Raw genomic sequence first — 16,550 nt, 5'->3', positions numbered from 1 at the left:
AACTGCAAGCTAAAATGGATAGGAGGAGCCGGAACATGTCATAGGAGCCACAAACCCAGTGGCCACAGCAGAGGCTTCTGTGTGCGCTGAAGGGAGCAAAGAACTGCTTTTGTTTTTGCAGAGAGCTGTTGGATTTAAGGGAAACAGTCGAGGTGGTGGGAAGATCAGAGACAGGTCAGAGGATTCCCAGAGAGAATGAGCTGATGGGTTTGAGTCAAAAGAAACCTGTTATACTGACTGTGCACAGGTATTTTATAATGAGTGATAAAATGGCTTTTATTTTTTGTATTCTAGTCTAGAATGTAAGTAATTTGGTATCTTGGTACCAATATTTGAAATGGTACAGCTTGGAAAGATTATTTGTTTTCCCCTTTTGGTTGTGATCGTCATGGAGATTATTGCTGCTCTATATATTGTGTGATTAAAGACTGTGTTCTTAAACAATGGCTTCTTATTCTGTGTGTAATACCTCACTCTTAGTAGATCGTATACTTCTGCAAAAGTCATTGTTTCTTAAAAATCTTCTTATTTGAAAAAAAATACAGAAGTGTTTATATAGAAAGTGTTTTGCATGTTAATGTCATTACTGTGTCCCTTTTCTACTGACCTTTCCTTCTCATCCCCACTTAGCAAGATACAGTTTGTGTTTTTTTTTTTTGTTTAGTGTTTCTTTTTGTTGTTTGTTGTTGTTTTTTCCCATTACCTGTGTACTGGGGATACTTAAATAATAATTAAGTCAATTAATTATGGGTTTTATTTATCTCTAAAGGAGTGTTCCATGTAATGAAGTTGACATTTTTCCTTTGGCTGTTATAAATGCTTTTCTTGCTTTCAGTCCTGAATAAATGAATTTAAGCCTAAAATTAAAAATCTACTTCTGTACAATACTTAGCTTCCCATACTCCATTATTAACATTTTTCAGGAAATGCTTAATATCTCTCAAAGTTGAGCCTTGCATACTGTTTCCTGGGCTTGCATAGGGTATTTCAAAGTATTTTTGCATTGTTGTGGCTCAGCCTCGTGCCTCCTCTGGTTTGTACCTTGCTACATATGACTGGGTGTGATGAGAGGATGGATCCTCAGTGAGCACTGTGGTGGTAAGCCCATAGGTCTTCTAGGTCTGGTCAAGGTCGGGAAATGAGGTGCCCTCAGTCACTCCCTGACTCATGGGTCTTCAGGAGGCCCTGAAGTGGCCAGGAGAGCAGGGTTGCGAGGAAATTGAGGACATCCAATCTGGACTCACAGGGTTTTGCAATAGACTGAAAGTTTCCCTTTTAAAGCAGATCCAGGGCTCAGGGACCATCTGTCCTACAGAGACATTGAATGCCCTGAGGGGAAATAGCTACTTAGGTTGAATTTTGAGATAAATAAAGGAGGCCATGGATTTGATTTAGAACAGAAATAGTAAAGTAGCAGCTTAAACGTGCAGAACTGTTCTTAAAGTAATGGCTTAGTTTTGCAAGTCCACTATTTGTTAAGACTGACAAACATTACTGGAAAGATTCTTGAGGACTTCCAGTTCTCTCCATGTTTTCAAAGAAATCTTTTTTTTCTGTATTTACCCAGTCTCCCTGCAAACCTAAATTTCTGAACTGTACGTAAAAAACCCAAACCAAACAAAACCAAACACAAACAAACAAACAAAACCCCAAACAAAACAGAATGATGTAATTACAACATTGTAGCTCCAAAATGCACCAGATCTGCTCAGCAAGTTTTCCTTATTTCTGAGTAAGCAACTCTGGGTAATTTAAAGAAGCTCTGAACATAATTATTACAGACTCTTAGATTTTCTTAGACCCTATGGTCACCTTTGTCCCACAGGATCAAAATGAATTGCTCATTTATAACTGTAAGCAGCAAGATGCCTGGCTACCTGCAAGTCTGTTTACACCTGCTCTAACACAGCTAATAATAAAGTCCTTGAACATATGATTTAAATTATCACATCTGTACGCATTGTATAGATTAGGTGTCTCAGTTTAGGGATTGCTAAATGAATAAGACTGAGACTGTTCTGCGCAAACAAGGCATGCTTCTCGCCTCCCAGAAAATATGTAGGGAAACTTTTATTAGTGTGTTGAACTGATACATCACTGTGCATGTACTGAAAAGCGAAGGGAATTATCTTGAGCCTTATCAACTTAATCTCAAATACAGGGTTTTACACAGAAATAATTTTGCCTGTATTCTGGAGTAAGAACAAAGCAGCTTTTTCATATGAGCATAGGTTCAGGTTGGAAGGCGCCTCAGGGGATCTCTAGTCCAACCTCCAGCCCAAAGCAGCATCAGCAAAGAGATCAAGCCAGGTTGCTTAGGGCTGTACACAGTCTGGTCTTGAAAACATTCAAGGATGGGGAGTGCAGAGACTCTCTGGGCAATGCCCGCTGTCCTTGTGTCCCGTCAGAAATGCTATCATTTCAGTTTAGGTCTGCTGTCCCCTTCCCTCCAGCCACGCTGCTGTAAGGAGTCTGGCTCTGTATTCTTCATAACCTTGTCATAGCTATTGGAAGGCAGCTATTCCTATGTTGGAGACAAAAATGGAGACAGATTATACTCAAGCAGTTTAGAAAGAACAGAAAATGATTGTAGGTAGATTAGCATGTAGGATAGGACTTCAGGGTCTTTCTAGAAAATTCTGTGATGTGTTTTTCTTCAACAACAATAAATAAGCAGATAGCATTCAGTTGTGATCTAGTAGATGTTTACAGGACTATGTTTGTTGCTTTCTGTTTTCTTACTGTGTTAGGAACGAGAGTAATGGTAACCAAGGGAAATGTGTCACATACTGAATCCAAGAGAGGGAAATCTGTGTCCGAATCACAGAAGTCGTGGGACATGTGGTGGCAGAGAGGGCAAGACAGCAGTTTCAGATCCTGCTTTGGAATATTCTTGAGTGCCTTCCCTGATATGACAGTGACTGAGAATAGGCCCAATTGAGCATATAGTGTTTACATCCTCCAGCCTCTTCCCTGGGGGATGGGGCAGGAAGAGGAGAGGGAAGGAAGCAAGGGATGATTGATGGCTTTTGAAAAGCTTTTCCCAGCAGTGGGGAAGGTGTGGTCACTCTATGCATCTCCAGTGAACAAAGCCCCCCTGTAGGTGTAGCAGATGTAAGCTTTGTCACCCCTTTGGTGACCAGAATACTGTGCAGAAAAATATTGTTCCTATTTTTTGTTTGGGAATACAGATTTGAGCAGAAATAGCCTGTCACTGTTAACATTTATACTGCTTTAAGACACTGTTTCAGCACTGAATCCCATTGTGTCATCTGCGACCATGGGACTGTAAGGCTGGAGCACAGATCGCCTACTATATGTAGTACATTTAGGGAAGGCGTGAGCACACAGCTCCATTTCTATCAAACTGAGCCGCAGGTACATTAACATATCAAGCAAATAACATGATACTGCTGCCAAAACAAACAGTCATATCCACCCTCTTGCCCCTGCCTGTTTACTCCCATGCTACCTCCTCCATTACTCTGGCACAAGCAGTAGCACAGCCACATGCTGAACCAGACAGAGGAAGTGATCTGGAAGAAAACTAACCTGATCAGAGAGAAAAAAATGAAGGTTTCACCCAGAATAATTTGCTGAACCATTGCGTTTTCAGCAGTGATTCCAATTGATATTGTAAAGTGAGCATGAGGCTGCAGCCTTAGCCAGACCAGGGAATATGACTTTATCCTAGCTCTAAGCTTCTGTGCTAACTTTATGCCAGCAGTGGGAATACAAACGATCCATGAAACAGCATGAAATAGTACAGACAGGCGGTACCTGATCTGGCATAAAGTCTGCCGGCACAAATTTATTCCATCAAACATTTTTCAATGGCAGTAATCACAGTGTGGCTGCAGTGCTTTTCATCCAGTACTAGCAGCCCTTAAACTTGTGTTATCAAATCCAGGCCAAACTGAGACACATCCATTTTAGAACTTGAAAGAGAAAAAAAAAGGAAAGTTATGCAGAATGTAGTTCTGCCAAGTGACGGTGCTTTCCTACCGTCAGCTGTACTCTGATCTGTGGTGGCGATATATTAGGATACCAAAATAGTTGGTGATTATTTGTAGGGCACTGAGTAACTGAAGATTATGGCCTTTGTAGATACTGGTGTTGTCATATGGTGCTATATTACTTGGCCTTTCAGTAATGAACTACCTGGCAATTTTTTTTTCCCCCAGCAGTTTCCCATTGTCATGTTTGTGTGTGTGAGCCTGTGGCCATGGTATTACCAGAAAGAGGAAGAGAAACCAAAAGGTGTCTAATGGCGCATGTCTGTACCAGAAAGCCTTCTGCAGTGTCACCAGTCAGAAACTCAGTGGCTTAACAGAACTATAACTTGACTTCTTAAAAACTGGATTACCAGCATCACTGGGGAATGTAAATGTAATAATGTAAACAATGCAGTAGTCTGCATTGTTTACATTATTACAGTTACATTCTCCAGTCAGGGAAGTTGGAAACCCCTTTTCTCTGTGTGTCCCAATCTTGTTGCCTGAGAACTGTGATGTTTCCTATGCCCAAATTTTGTGAAGAAAATCAGAATTTCCCCCTGCTTCCCAAACACTGCTTTGAGGTACTAGTGAGGCTTTTGACTGGATGTTTTTCCCCCTCTCATCTCTAATCAAGAAAAACTTGAGAGTTAAAAGCCACGATATTGATTGCACTCCGAGATGTCAGCCCTGCAGTTGAGGGGGGAATGGTGCACCAAAAGCAGCCCCCCCGCATAAACCGGGGAACTGCGGGCTGTCCTGGACCACCTCGGGAGTCGGGACCGGGCCGGGCGCACCTCGCGGCGGAATGCGCGGCACGCGGGCCCAGGCGCAAGTTGCGCCTGGCCCCGCGTGCCGCGCATTCCGCCGCGGGCCCGCTGCCCCCCACCCCAGTCCCGCTTAGGCGCAACCATTGCGCGCCGCGGGGGCACCCACCGCCCCGCGCCGCGCCTCCCCTGGCGCCGCGCCCCGCTCAGCACCGCCCCGCTCAGCACGGGGGCGGGGCGCGGGCGCCGTGCCTGCTCCGCGCTTCCCCGCTGTGGCGCGGCGCTCGCGCGCGCCCTCCCTCTTTCTGGGCGGTGGTTGGGGCCAGCGGGAGGTGGGAGCGGCGGGGTTGGGGCAGCCGGCGCTGGTCAATGAGAGCCCGTTGATGGCAGCCGGGGCGGCCGAGGCGGGGTAGGGTCGGCGCGGAGCGGGGGACCGGGGGTGGGGAGCGAAGAGCCGCAGCCGGCGGGGAAGGCACGGAGGCGGAGAGCGCCCTGCAGCCCCGCCGCGCCGCAGCCCGGCGGCCGCCAAAGTTGCTCCCCATCCCGAGGGGCAGCCGGGGATCAGGCGGGGCGATGATCTTCCCCAGCAGCAACAGCAGCGCGGCGGGCAGCAGCCGGACCCCGTATCGGAAGCAGGTAAGAGAGGGAGAGGTGGGGGGGGCTGTGGCTCCCCAACTCCGCTTTCCCTTCACACCCCCCCGAAGTGTTGGGGGAGGAGTGGGGAGAGGGGTGGCGACTTGCGTAAGTTGCAACTTGCAGCCTGTTAGTTTCTCGAGAGCTGGGATTTACAAAACTAAAACTATTTTTACTTTTTTTTTTTTTCTTATTTTTTTCATTCTTTCTCTCTTAAAAGCTGCACTGTGACCTTGCCGAGTGCCCGGGCGGCCTCTGTCGGGTGACCTTAGCGGCCGGGCGGTGCGGGGCGTGCGGCTGCCCAGGGCCGGGCGGTGTGGCCCCGCTGAGCTCGGCAACAAGTTAGAAAGCACCCGGTGTTGTAACACGGGCCGCAAAGCGAAACTTCGGGCTGGATGTTTTTCGCTCGGTGTGAAATGAGCGAAAGGGTCGCGGCGCGTTATTTTTTTCAAACAATCCTCCAAAAATCCGCCGCCGCGCTTCAGGCTTGCACCTTTTCCCCCCGCCCTGAAGCGCACAAGGGAAATCCTGTGACATTTTTATGGGCAGACAGATCGCTCCGATAAGCTCAGAGCACTCGTATCTATGAAGCGGTACTGAAAGAGGTATTTCTTTGTTTGTTTGTTTAGTCACTGGAAGTAAAATGGTTGAAATAGTTGGGTTACAGCCTTGCTGGGCCCTTGTCTCTTTGGCTGCACTTTTAATTCTTTTTTTTTCCCCAAAAAAAAGTTGGCATTAATGCTACATTACTTACTGCAAAGTGTGTTATTTTTCATGAATTCTTTCATTTAAAAAATAAAAAATTAAGTTCATTGGAAAGTGTGCTGTGTGTTTGTGTGCCAGAGGGTAAATGGAGTAGAGGTCACTGACGAGCTCCCGGCTTGACAAAGCTTGCCAAAAATACTATGGCAGGCTTCTTTCCAGGTGAGGAAAAACCCTTCCGTGTCTGCTGCTCTTAGCAGCTGAGACAAGTAATTTGAAGGGCTCAGTTAGCAATACTGGGGGAGTTGTCCAGTTTTGCTCAGGGTCAGAATTCATTAAGGGCAGAAGTAGCAGATTGGAGTTTGCTGCCACACACAGTGGAGAGTTTCATAGAAATAATGGGGAAATGGGCTTAGAAATTTTGCACTCTTGGTGTGTAGTTGGAATGGCGTGTGATCAGTGTCGCTAACCTGTGCGACAGTGGAAGTTAAACTCATATTTTCTTGAAGCTTAAATGAAAACTATTTCCTTTCTCCTCCTCCCTTGTTTTATAGAAATATCATTTTGATAAGAATTGCTGGTGTGTTATCTCAGCAGCACTCTGAAGATGCTGCCTAATAGTGCGTGGAGTTATCTTTGTATCTTGTACTCAAAGTGTTCAAGTCCATACATAATAAAACAAGCTTATTGTGTGTGCTGGTTTTGGTTTGTTTTTAATAAATGCCCTGCATTACGCCCACACTGATGATCTTGTCTGGTGCTTCTGCATACTTGGTAAATGAAGCCAATTTATTAGATACTATTTTCTTACTCTACCTGAAAGGACCATTAATTAACGAAATCCCCTTGGGTGCTGGGCAGGGTGGGGGCAGGAGCAGAGGGCAGCACGGGGAGGCCTGTTGCTGGTAGGGGTGTGTTTTGCGTGTGGATGAGAGTTCACTGGCTGGTCTGGAGCAGGCTGATAAGATGCTCTTCTTTTCACAGTGCACTCCTTAGATTGGAAGAGCTGAAAGGGCTGACTGAATCGGAAAAACAAACAGACCCTTTTTTTCCCAACAGGCAGAGAAAGAAATGAATGTGGGGGTATTATGTGGGCTTAAGACCCTGGGTACCAAAGGTTTCTTTTGTTAGTGTGTAGCCATTCTCTGCTCAAACACTTCCTACATAAGGAGCAAGGGCCTGTGCCTTTCTCCATTTAAGTCCATGGAAAGCTCCTATTAGCTTCATTCATGTAGACTAAGGTTGTTTAAAGATTGACTTTCTGATCTCCCTTTCACTCAGGCTTCACCTGCAGGGGTGAGCTGATGTCAAACAGTGCTGAAGAGTGTTGTGAGCCTAATTTTTCAGCTCTTGATAATTAAGAATAGTCGAGATTAAGTCTCCCCGTGTGCTGCGTAACCCATATTCAGACAATTGAATTGTAATTGTGCTTTAGTCTGAGAGACTAGGTGCTGTAAGTGTAGGAAAAGTAGTCTGCTATCGTCTCTGAAAGGGGAAACTAGATTTCCTATGCTAACAGCATGTAGCGTATGAAGCTGGAAAAAAAAAATCAAATAACTTTAAAATGAAATTAAAAATCTTTGGAGTAGTTTATATGTCTCTATTAGTACTGTAACATACGTGATATCAGAATGGTATAAGAGCACTTCAGTTTTAGTACTTTCCTGTTACGTTTTTAGGAGTCTACAACAGATTCAGATGGAAAGATGAGTGTTCTGTGGTTAAAAGGCAAGGCGCTACTCCTGATTTAAGGGACTGTAATGTAATGTGAAATTCTGCCTTTGTTTAAAACATTGACAAAATACCAGTTAGCTACAGTGGGTCCAGAGTTTTGCCCATGTTCTCTTTTTGTTTTCCCAAATAACTATGTTTTGTTTTATAAACGAATCTGTGCTTATAATATTACGTTTGTTATCTGCTATATCTATTTCAATGTGTAGCTCAGGCATGTAGGAGCCAGTTGACATCCTTGGTTTCAGGTTATGTTCAATTGGGTGGTGCCTAATCTTTTTCTGTCTCTTTCAGAGTACTTTTAAGAACACTACAATATGGTCTCTAAAGTTATATTTTCAAAAGGATTTCCTGTGTTATGGGTAGACAGGCATATTAAAATACTTGTACCAGGCTTAAAAGTTAGATGTTGCTTAAATGAGTGGCAGCTCATCTGAGAATTGGCTTAAAATACAGATTCAGGTCTAGATAAAGAATGGAAGCTATACAGTATCTTCAGTAGTAACCTATCACAGCACTCATGGCCATGTGTCCTATCTGGAAAAGTTAGGCATGAACTAATATTTTTACTAACAAGATTACTTGTGCTATGCCAAGAATACACATGTGTGCATCAGTAACGTTAAGGAAACAAAATGACATATGACATCCTCCTTAATGCAGGCTTTCTTAGCTCTCAGTTTGTGTGTGCTGAGAACGTGATGATTCTCTGTCCCTCCTCCTGCTTTCGTTATTCTCATGCAAATCTGGAGGCACTCCACTGATGTAAATATTTCTACACTCTGTAAAATTATTGTAAATGGAAAATTAGGCTTCCTCCTGCCAGCTGCTCCTCAAATCCACAGAGCTAGTGCAGCTATTTGATTAGGGATTGTAAATTGCTTTGTTCAGGGAGGTGTCTCTGCTCTCAGATTTCTCCAAGAGGAAGCCAGCAGCAGCTCTGGGGGCCGGGATGGAGGAGAGCGCAGGGTCCCACCTACCGCAGCCTGGGTGCTCGGGAAGCCCAGCATGCCTGTGCCTTTTAGCGGCTTTGCCCAGTGACAGTGGTTCTTGTTACCTTTCGGTGAGTGTAATGTTTATCTCACCAGTGTAAAGAGATTTACATAGTTTGCTGCTTTCGAGCAGATTAACTGGGCGTAGCTGCATGTGAGGAATTTAACACTGATTTGATGTTTGGCCTGTGCAAAGAGAGACATACAAAGTTTTTGATTAATCTTTTCATGCATGTTAACATCAAGCGCCATGACACAGGTTGGGTTTTGTTAAAGGCTGAAGATTATGGTGGGTTTCTAATGATGGCTAAATGAAGAAAGTTTTTGCCAATCTTAGGCTAAAAATGTAGATTAGATTTTCACTCTATCTATAGGTTTATAGTAGCAGGAAACTACACCTGTAATCCTACTTTATTATTTCCCAGCTGGTGCTGTGTGTGGTGTCTGTGTGTGAGAAAGAACCTCATTAAACTTGCAAGACCTGAGCACGGTCATAACTCAAAACATGCAGCTCCACATGCAGCCTGCAACCAGACCGATTTGACATTACACCTCTCATGGGCATACACGGTGCTGTGGGGGAGGCTGAGGAGCCTGAAAATGAACTTTGATTACCTAAATAAATGTGGTTAGTGTATTTTAGTTTCTTTCTTTCAGAACCATAAAAATTATGTCGCTCTGTATCATCAGCTTGTGCTGACAGTCTGTTTCCCCTTGCATTACATACTATGTTAAAGGATCTACCTGGGTTTAACAAGACTTAGCTCTTATATTAAGTACCAGCTATTTTAAATTTTTAAGTGCATCTGTAAGAATGTTTGTGAAGTTCTCCTTTACTCTCAAGGGAGCAAAACTGCTCAGTCAGTGGGTTTCTATATTTGTAACACAAACGTGAATGAAGGAAGTAAAAGGAAGCACCTTATCTTGTCAGGCATGATGTTGTAAATTATGAAAAGCAATATGATTGTCTTATCACTATTAGCAATTTGAAGTTTTTGTTTAGTGTTTCTAACACAGTGAATAATATATTTTTGTCTCTTTGGAAGTGTTACTCTTTAAAGTATGTATCTTTGCCATTAAGCTTCACATGGAAGGGAAAAAGAAGTCTGTGTCTTGAACATCTGCTATTTTGGGTTCATTTTTTTTTTCCCTGAAACTTCCAACTGTTAAAAAATTTTGCTTGAGTTAACACATTTCAGAAGGGTTAGGTCCTTTAAACTAGGATTACTGGCAGGGAGGAGAGGGGAAGGAAGGAAGGGAGGGAGGGGAAAATCCTTTCCTGAGAGCTTGAGATGGCTCCTAAAACATCCGCACAGTGCTGCAACCATGTAAATAAAAATAATGGTTGTTCGACATGATAGCTGTTTTGGGCTGCTTTTTTTAAAATCTTACAAGTCTTCCTTGAAATTGATCTTTGCTCATTACATGAGATGGTATATAACAAAAGAAGTCTGTGGAGAATAGGAACTCTTCTTACTGGCTTTCCCTCATGGCTGTTTCTAGCTAATTATGAATGTTTTCCCTTGTTTCTACATCAGATTATTTTTAGAACAGCTTACTTAGGGACACTGTGAAGGCTTAGAAAGCTGTAGTCCTAATGAAGAGGTGCATGGAGGTGTTTTGATCTTGAATGAAGGTTGTTGGTCAGAAGTTTTCTAGAAAGCCAACAGAACCACATTTAAATGCTCTCAGAAACTTGGTTGAAGTAATGGTTAGTTATTTTGCATACGTTTCAGAATTGCAGTGTCCTGTGGTAATTATAACAGCCCTGCAGAAGCCACTGTATTTGCAGCTTCCTGATGCAACAGGAAAGGGAAGGGATGAGTTACAAATAGAGGAGAAATGTGGTGGGGGGGAACCATGGCTGAGATAAGAACAAGCCTTTCAACAAAAAATCATGTGCTGTAGGGGTGGTTACTGGGATTAGCACAGGTTTAGCTCTGTTTCCCTCAAGACACTGCAGTTAAAACAGTGTTGCTGCAGTTGTGTGTTGACACAGAAAGTAGTTTTAAACTGCAGTTGAAGTAGTTGAGTGCTGGTGAGGGATTGCTTTAGGCAGATTCAAGATCAGCTGGGTTCATGTCAGTATAAGTTAGTTATTTATAGCAGTTTAAATTTAGTAAGATTTGTTGCAGTTTATGTAAATGGCCTTTTTTAACGATTAGAGTTTATACCAGTTTTAGGGCCTAACCTGTGCACTAAGATGCACTGGCTTAAAAATATCCAGCAAGTATTTTGAAGTGTTATAATATCTTCAAAACAGAAACATAGTTACAGCACTTAATGTCTTTTTCTGTATTTGGTGCAGAATAAGGATATATCAGCTCTATAGTCTATGCAAAATAAAAGCTGAAAATTAGAGATATGTACAAATAGATAATAGTATAATGCATGATAATACGTTTTTGTTCATGCGTCCTCATAAAAGCAGTGTTGTTTGCATAACCATGGTAGTTTAGGAAATCACTGATGTGTGTCTTATTTGTTTAAAGCATTCTGCTTTAGAAAAATGATGTGTCAAATAGAGCGAGTGTTTTGATTTTACTTACCTGGTTGGTAGAACTGTAGAACTTGGTGAGCTTGCAGTGGAAAGAAAAAGGGCATTGTCCTGGTGAGCCTCATTTGGGCTTCGCTTGACTTGGTACCTTGGATTTGACTTGCTTACTTGGTTGAAGAACAGCAGAAACAGCAGGTACGGTGAGCATCAGACTTAGTCTAGCCTGACATTGACCTGTTTGTGAAATGAGATACATATATTTGGCTGCTGTAAAGAAGTAACTTTATATTTCATTATTGAGTCTGTTTCTTGACAGTGTCTTTCATTGGCAATGGTACTTTCACACCTTATTCTAAGTGTTTTTTTCTGTTTCTCCACTTAGATGAGAAGGGGATTTATTTCTTTCCTTACCTTCTATTGTTTTTTGTTCTTTTATATCTGAATCTCCTCTACCATATGGTGCTTTGCTTCAAGGAAGTGGAAACGTGACTCCTTAGGTTAACTGCAGCTTATATATTGTCATCTGGCTACTACAGTGTAACAATGTTATAATTCAGTCCTTTAGGATGGCTGAGGTACTTGTGTGGCACTTCCATTTTTAGTGTGCTTGGGGAATGAAGTCTAGGATTCAGGTGCAACTTTGGGTGTTACTGGGAGCTTTTCTCAGGATTGTTGGTCCCTGCAGGACACTTCTTTCATGCCTGAGGTGTCTCCAGCTCCCACTGTGGTTCAGTGGAGGAGTATCCAGTTATCTCTGACAAACTGAAGCAATGTTTGTAGATGTTTGACTCCTCCGAGGTGATTCAGAATCCTGTTTTAGGGTTTGTCTGACCCACAGGAACATCATTAGGTTGTGCTCATGCCACTGCAACAATCTGAAATCACTCAAACCACCAGGCAGGTGAGAGTAGAATCAGATGCAGATCCTTGTTTACAAATCCATAAACAAAAATATAAAATTTTTAAAACTGAGGAATGGGAAAAAAACTCCACAAAATGGTGGTAGAGGACCTGAAATTTTCTTTTACTTTGCATGCAGCTGTCTGGCAGACAACCTCCAACCTTCCCAGGGAGACTGATTATTGTGCAACCCTGTTGCCTCTGGTTGTGTTCAGAGAAGACACTGATTTAAGGCTCCATATTTCCTTTTATTTTTGGCACATTTGGAGGGTAAGGGGTAGAGCTTTCTTTTTACTTTTTAAGTCTGTGACTCTTTCGCTCAGCCTTCTTTCTCGAGACCATAGGTTGTTTTTTCCTGCGTTGGAAGTAGTAATGTCTCTTGGGCTTCGCCAGGTGCGATGCTGCCTGTGCACACTTTGGAGTGCCCTTCAGTGGAGCTCTGAAGAGATGGTTGATTTGTTGCAAAAGACATTTTATGCTATGATGGATTAATTTCAGGTCTTCTCATGTTTTTATTTCTCTTCCACCTACATGTATAATTTGCCAATAATGCTTTAAACAGTTGTGTAACAGATTGTACTTGGGGCTACTTTTGGAGTGAGGGAGACCCTGTTATTGGAGCCACTGTAGGTGGCTGGCAGCTGTGCCCATCTTTGAGTATGGTGGTGGTGACCCATTTTAAACCATTTGTATTGCCACATGCATGTGTTTGCTCTGGCTTCGTTTAGCTATTGACTTATCTAAGATTTTCAATAATCTATTATGACAAATAATTCTTTAACACAAATTTCTACTGTACGTTACTTCTTGTACTTTAATTTGGCCCTCTGTGGCTGTGCAGTGGGAAGGAGGGACAGAACGGGTATGCTGGGCATCTGAGGACGCATCTCATGGCTGGGAAAGTGCCTCCTGCGAGCCCGGGAAGGCAACACCCCCACCAGATCAACCTGGGCTTCAGCAGAGCCAGGCACAGTCCCACAGATTTCTGTCTGGTATGAAAGCAGCCGCCAGCAGGACGAGATCCTTTGAAGTGTTTAGTGGTCTGTCCTCCAGATGAGTTCAAGAAGAGTGGGCCTGAATTTTAAGACTCTTGCTTATGCCAGTGCATATTTACATACCCAATGGTGCCACTGCCTGCAGTGAGACTACTGACATGAAAAAGTGCTTATTGAGACAGAGAACCAGAAGACTTTTGAATTTCCCCAGTGAGAAACCTGAGATGAACATTTGGTGTATCCTACGTTTGGTATAATATTAGACTGACATTCAGCTGAATCAAACAGTATTTAAATTACTTTAATATTATTCCATCCAATCTCTTTGCCTTACATGATCCTCATTATGACAGTACTTGTGCGTATTTAGTAATACTTCTATGTGATTTGGGAAAAACATTTCAGTTAGGTATTAAATGCAACTGCTTAGCTACTAACCTTTGAAACAGGAACTGTTCTTGGCTCTTCCTCAGCATTCCAGGAGATGTAGCTCACAAGGCTACTTGTGAGAAGTGCTGACCCAAACTGGGTTTTTAAAAAAGCATTTCTGCAGTGCTTAGCTTAAACTAAAAGATAAAGGATAGCTGTTAGTTTATTGTCTTAGGGCAACAATGCTTCCAATGCACACGTATGCATGTAAGTATTCCAGAATTAGGGACCATTTTGAAAGGAGAAAACTGGCAGAATCCTGCAGTACTGAGGAACTCTAGAGCGTGTTTGAAAGCTTGTGTAATTTTTATGATGAAGAATACCAAGATGCAATTCCCTATGTAGAATTTCAGTTGGTTAAAGGTAATAGTGAAATTTAGGGCACACCATGGCACCAGTAGAAGAATGCAGTGGGTTTTTTTTGGTTGTCTGAAGTTCCCTATGAGCTGCTTCCATTCCCAGTTCCAATATTCCACAATCCTATGGAGGTTAAATGCAAGATGGAAATGGTTAACCAAGTCATTCATTGTTTCAGCATTGTGTTGATATTTTAATTGCTATAGTGACAAAATCAGGTTAACTTTTGAACCAGACTTTGTCAGATTGCCAACAAACATACTGTTCTTAGATCTGTCAGGTGTGCACTGTCGTGGTTTCGGGGAAGTCACAAAGGGCTGGAGACTGGTTTAGTCATTAGAAAAGGCAGTTTGGCTTTTCATATAACCATTCTTTACATGTTCTGATGCGTTATTGGGAATTCCCTGCTCTGAAGCTTCTGACCATTTTGTGCTTTCTGTTTTAATGTTTCACTTGCAACTTCTTTGTTGTAGTATTGTTGATGCGTGATTTTGTGTTCCAATATATAAGATGATAGAATGAAAGATTTAACCTATCTGCATGTTTTATCCTTGTATCAAAAAACCTTTTTTGGTTTAATATTTCTCTGGTGACCCTCTTTTGAAATTACTGAATCTTCAGAGCTGGTTTCCATCTCCACCTTCCTCCACTGAAGTAAGTTCTATGTTAAGTCATTATCTTGGGTGATAATAAAAGTCCTGGATCAGCCACATTTGTAAAGTTTATTCAAGGACAGTAAAGGTATTAAGATGGTAACATAAAGTTCAATTTGTCCTGTCAGCAATATTTTGGATAATCTTGGGTAGATTGTTTAGATTTGGCTCTTCAAAAGGTGTTTGTTAATACTAGTTTCCTACCTCCCATGGATTTTGTACAGAAATATACTAACATCCAGAAGTGGGTCAGATATTACAGCAATTAGGACTAAATATCTTATATATATGTGTGTGTGTATATTTATGTATAGTTATATACATTTAAGTCATTCTCTAAAGCTGAGGGCAGAGCAGTTTATTCAGAATGATAAAGGTTTGTGTTCAAGTTCTGCCTGTCATTTACTGTGTGAGTAGTTTCTTTACAGTCTTATGGGAATGTTCATGTCAATACTAGTATTGATATTCTGGATTAATAACAGCAGCAGTATTTGTTTTGGCAAGAAACTGGACTGGTAAAATTGTCTAGAACTCTAGTTTTAGAAAGGAGTAGATGTTGTTTTTCTGTCTTTATTTCGAAGCAGAAATTTAGTGTACAGAAAGGCAGAGTTCAGCCGTTAAAATATTACTCAGAACAGGAATAACTCCATGAAGTTCTGCAGGTTGAATTTTGTAGAATTTTTATCTGGGTAGCGTTAGTGGTTTTGTGGCCTTATCTTTCCTACTAAATTAACTCCTTTTTTTCTTTTTTTCCCTTTCATCTGTGAAGTCCTTATTCCAATATTCTGCTGTCCCATTTTACTTTTGAAATTCAATTAAAATGCATAAATTCAAATAATTGGTTTATTCTTTTAGGAAATGCAGTGCATGGTCTTTCAACTTTAATTTACTGTGACTGTTGTAGCAAACTAATGATGACTTACAAGATTATTAGTGTTGAACATCCAGTGGTTGCACAGATTGATAACCTGCGAAGGTCAGATTGCTGCTAAGAAAAGTGGAGCTGTATGTTCTTATTAAAAATAGAATTCCTTGAAATTGCTCTCAATGTAGGACAGCCTGAAAGCAATTGCTCAGGACTGTAGTTGTGCAGTAGGTAGAGCCAAGTGGTTAGTTTATCTTAAAACGTTAGCCGTTAGCTGGGCAGATTCCCTTTCATTGCAGTGTTTTGTAGTTATTATCAATTCCAAGTGTACTTGTGTACTTATCAAAAGTATTTTCCTTTATAACTTTCTAGTGTGTTCAGGAGTATGATTCCTCACCTGAGTTCTTGTACCAGGGGCCAGAACATGACTAATAAAGCTGTGGATGAATTGGGTTCTGTGCCCAAATGAAGAGGTTTATTTCTGACTGGTGTTTGACATGATGTTCATTGTCACCAACCATACAGAGCGCCAGACGTGGTTCAAGTGAAATGTCACCTGTCAGAGAGGGCCGGTCTTGTGCCTAGGTCCTGCAGCTGTGTGCCAGCTGTGCTCAAGTGTGGCTTGATGGCTGCACGGGCTTCTAAATACATGGGTGGCTGCTGTAAGCACGACTTGTATCGCTTCTGCAATTTTGAGCTGTAGCTGTTTGTGTGTCTGAATTATACTATTGTTTGTGCTGCCAGGACCACTTAATCTTGGCAGTCAAATTCCTCGTATATTTAAAGTGTTGTATTAGCAGTACATCTGGAAGCTTTCCTAGGTGTTATCTAATTCTTGTATTTTTTCATTTCAGAATTAACAATGATCTGTAGTAGTGTCTATGAAAATGATTCATTATGCAGTCAGACATTCACCCCAGCAGCTATTTGGAGTGTTACTTCCTTTAACTTTCATGATGCACCAAGGAACAGCATCCTACATTTGCTCAGCATACTGTTGCTAAATATTTGTAACTTAACTTCAGAGCTAAGTT

The 16,550-nt window shown here is 42.0% G+C and overlaps 1 protein-coding gene across 6 annotated transcripts in view; it reads left to right on the top strand.

The window, feature by feature from the left end:
* Window positions 1-16,550, top strand: part of RBMS1 (RNA binding motif single stranded interacting protein 1) — a 148,003-nt gene that overhangs the window by 46,473 nt on the left and 84,980 nt on the right. Inside the window, exon 1 of one of the 6 annotated variants that reach the window (XM_065069642.1) lies at window positions 5,083-5,398. The exons of 4 other annotated variants lie outside the window; for them this stretch is intronic. In XM_065069642.1, coding sequence (XP_064925714.1) covers window positions 5,336-5,398 — 63 coding nt within the window. In that variant the 5' untranslated portion in view covers window positions 5,083-5,335. Of the gene's footprint in view, window positions 1-5,082; window positions 5,399-16,550 lie in introns of those variants that run through there. One more of the 6 variants, XM_065069643.1, reaches the window with a different exon arrangement.

The sequence above is a fragment of the Columba livia genome, chromosome 7 (assembly GCF_036013475.1).
Source record: "Columba livia isolate bColLiv1 breed racing homer chromosome 7, bColLiv1.pat.W.v2, whole genome shotgun sequence".
Lineage (NCBI taxonomy): Eukaryota > Metazoa > Chordata > Aves > Columbiformes > Columbidae > Columba > Columba livia.
The sequence above is the reverse complement of the archived record's forward strand: the minus strand, read 5'-3'. Positions and strand labels throughout refer to the sequence as shown.